Here is a 3,636-nt window from a genome sequence, read left to right on the forward strand (position 1 = left end):
CATTCCAAAAAAAAAAACTCTTAAGATGCGGCCTGCACGTGCCTAGCTGTGAAATCCGCTAACACCATTATATTCGAACTCTCGAAGCTAATAAAGTCACTTTAACAATTCCTTTAAATAATTAAGTGTCAAAAAAAAGAGAGAGTAACGACTGTTAAGACCAGGATACATTGAACCAGTAGGCGCACGTCGGCAAGGACAGTAGGACACGACACACGCGTGCATGCACAATTGCATTGGCTAACCAGATTCATTAGTGGCGAGATAATTAACAATTTGTCGCGTGACTCGTGTGGACCGGCCCCTTTCTCTGGAAGCATCCTTGTTTGGGCAAGTTGTTTAGGCGATCGGGGCAGCCAGAGGCAGGCAGGCCACGGCCGCAGTACGCGAACCACCCGACCACCTTAACCTTATCCCCCGGGCCCCCCGGAACACCCCCCGCCGCTCGCCGGCCGCCGGGCCCCGCCGCACACGGCGGCATCTGCCGACGATATCCCGATCGACCCCAGCTCCGGTGCACACTACTGTTCTGGAGAAACTTGATCATACATTCTTCTCGCGTTCTAGACAGGTGCCTACGTGCCCGATCCCGTGCTTTTGCTGGGCTAAACTTGCGCGCGGCCGCCGATCGGTGCGGCTGGAAAGATGGATCGAACGAGACCCCGAGATGGACGAGCAGGAACCAGGAAGGAAAGCCGCGACGCGAGCGCGACGCCGTGACCCACGAGCTCTCCCTCCTGGTTGACGAGACGGAAGGGACCCACGCGGACGCGGACGGTGAATGAGGCGCGCGCCGCGCCCGGCCGGTACCCCCGCCCCGCGGGGGCGAGGAGATATTTCCGGGGCCCCGCGCGCCTCTGGAGAGTTCGGTTCCGTGCTCCTTGAGGCGTTGATTTGACTGACGCCGGCCGCCGCGCTTTGCGGCACGAGGCCTCTAGAGAAAGGCATGGTGGCATCTACGACGACGTGGATGTCGTCAGGGCCGGCCGGCCACCAGCGACGCGCGCGCTGACGAGCTCAAAAGCGCAGGGTCTCGAGGGGGACCCGACCCGACGACCCCCGCCGCAACGCGTACGCGAACGCGCGCTCACGGCCACACGGCACCGTCGGGCCAGCCGGGGAAGCGAGCACAAGCTTTCCGTATCCGGCAAAAAAGGGCGGGGCACGGGAATGAGCAAACGAAGCGTCCAGAGGAGCACGCTTCCGTTTCTGGCATACGTAGGATCTCCGTCTGCCTGCCATTTGTGGAGATGCGCAGGAGGAGGACCGGAGTAGTAAATGCCGACTGGTACACGTAGCGACGTGGCGTGGGTCGGGCCACCCGGGGCACAGTGCTGGTGGTGGGCCTTTTGTTTATGCGAGCCGTCCCAGAGGCCAGAACATTCCGCGATCTGCTTTTTTTTTTTCGGTATATAAGCAAAGCAAAGGGGAATCCGGGCGGACAGCTGCTGTACCCAACAAGGTACGAAAAGACGAAAAGTGTTCGAGAGGGATCCTAGCGCTCGATTACTTTAGGGATCATAATGCCATGTAAGATTCGTGCGTCGCGTACCCAAAAATCCGTTCGAATTTTCGCGTGTTGCTCTTACGTGTGAAGTTTTGGCTTCACGGGCGTGCATGTGAATTGGTCAATCATCATGGCCATTGAAATGCACGGGCGAGTCAATTGATAGATGCCGGCGGACGACGAGAACGGTCAGGAAAACGAGTGCGCGCACGTTCACCGTACGTGGTTGGCGCCTCCTTGCAGCACGGGGAGGAAAAAGCCTTCAAACGCGGGCGTCGGACGGCGTCGGACCGGCGGCCGCGCCTGCTGCCGCGGGTGGTGGAGGAGCGCTGCCCTGACGAGGTGGGCGGCGGCGGAGACTCGCCGATGACCCCCGACGCGCCGGCGGGCGTGCCGCGCGGGTGCTGCCCGGTGTACGTGGGCTTGTTGGAGCGTCGGCGGTTCGTGGTGCCGACGGCGTACCTGGGCATGCCGGTGTTCCGGCGGCTGCTGGAGAAGGCGGAGGAGGAGTCCGAGTTCCACTACGGCGGCGGCGGCGTCACCATCCCCTGCGACACCGAGGCGTTCAAGTACATCCTCCTCGTCTTGGAACGCCACCGCCAGGGGCTCGTCGACGACGGTACGGCATCGCCTCGCATGCGGGCCGCGAGTTGGGCCGTGAACTCATGTGGGCCGTTTTGATTTAGGACTACCTTGATTTGGGTGCGGCCCGTGAATTCGGTTTCATCTCTTGTTTTCCTTTTCGCGTGCAGAAGGGAACGCCATGGACGGAGGAGAGCATGGCGGATCGTCGTCGCATGGTCAAGCTCAACCGATGACAAGCTCCGCTGCGGACGGCGGCGTTATCGGTGCAAAGGCCATCATCGTCCATGGGACGTAGGAAGCGGTAGCAAATAAAGAAAGAACTAGCTCAAGCGAGTAACACGAACAGTAGCGTTGTGTTGTGCCGTTGTCATTTTTCACTGTAAGTTTGTGACGGGGCGGCGCATGTGTCCCCGGACGCGGTACGGCGTCCACACCACAGTCGCTCTCGAACGTTCCCCTCGCTCTTGCCCTCTTTTTTATACTGGCAGTAGTACTCGATCACCAGAGCCCATGCTCTGCCAGCCTCGCTGCGCGTCGTGCGCCCACGCTGCCACGCAGCGTCGATCCGCACGAGCGGTTCCATTCTACTCCGCTGCGGGCCGCGGCCTCCAGACTCCAGTACTCTTCATCACGGGCCCACCGGACGCTGGTGCTGCCGCCGTGCGTGGCGGCCGCCGCGCGTCGCCAGCCGGCAGGTGACAAGTGTGCATGCCACGTACTCCGTATTATAGGGAGACGTCAGCGTCAGCGGCCGGGCCCACCCCGCGCCAGGGTGCCGAGCGCCCGAGCGTACGTGGCGTGCCGGCTAACCACCGGCGACGACAGCAACGACTCCCGTCGCGCCGTTCGACAGGCACAGCGCAGGTAGGCCAGCGGCAGCCAGGGCCCAGCGCGGGGCGAGCTCGATCCGCCGGCACCAATCCATATTGCAGCCCAACGGGAGGAAGGTGGGTTGTTGTGGCCCCCTCTCTTTTTGCTTTATTTTATCATCACGTAAAAATATGATAATTTTTTTATAAAGTATCCATTTTCAATTCCATGTGTACTGTTATCTTTCTTATGATAAATTTATAAAATAAGATTCATATTGCATATATTTTGAAATAGTTTTTATATACTGGCAACTTATACTTAAATGTGTTGAGCTACTATATAAATGTACATATATACATAAATTGCTACAAAACTAATTTTGGCCCTCATGTTTTTTTACCTATATGAAGTATCTAAATAATTTTCACATTATCTGTACATAAGTTGCTAGACATCCTGCACATATACAATTGTCACACAAGTTGTCACACGCATAAGTTGATAGTGCTACACACAAGATGTTGATTTAGTATGCATAAATCGACAGTGATCTCTTGATCACTACATAATATATGAATGAAAAATCTCTATAACTTGATGGTTCCACAGCTCGTGCCATACAAGTTAATTGTATAAGTTAGCATGCAATCTCCGCATAAGTTAGTATAAATTGTATACAAGTTGGCAGTACCTCTACACATAAGTTGTCAACACGAATAAAATTACACCAA

The 3,636-nt window shown here is 56.4% G+C and overlaps 1 protein-coding gene across 1 annotated transcript; it reads left to right on the top strand.

The window, feature by feature from the left end:
• Nucleotides 1-522: 522 nt before the first annotated feature.
• LOC117854210 (auxin-responsive protein SAUR21) lies at nucleotides 523-2,593 on the top strand. The gene is made up of 2 exons (XM_034736513.2): nucleotides 523-2,126; nucleotides 2,260-2,593. Exons 1-2 carry the CDS (start codon nucleotides 1,874-1,876, stop codon nucleotides 2,385-2,387), a joined length of 381 nt encoding a protein of 126 aa, XP_034592404.1. The 5' UTR covers nucleotides 523-1,873; the 3' UTR covers nucleotides 2,388-2,593.
• Nucleotides 2,594-3,636: the final 1,043 nt, after the last annotated feature.

The sequence above is a fragment of the Setaria viridis genome, chromosome 4 (assembly GCF_005286985.2).
Source record: "Setaria viridis chromosome 4, Setaria_viridis_v4.0, whole genome shotgun sequence".
Classification (NCBI taxonomy): Eukaryota; Viridiplantae; Streptophyta; class Magnoliopsida; order Poales; family Poaceae; genus Setaria; species Setaria viridis.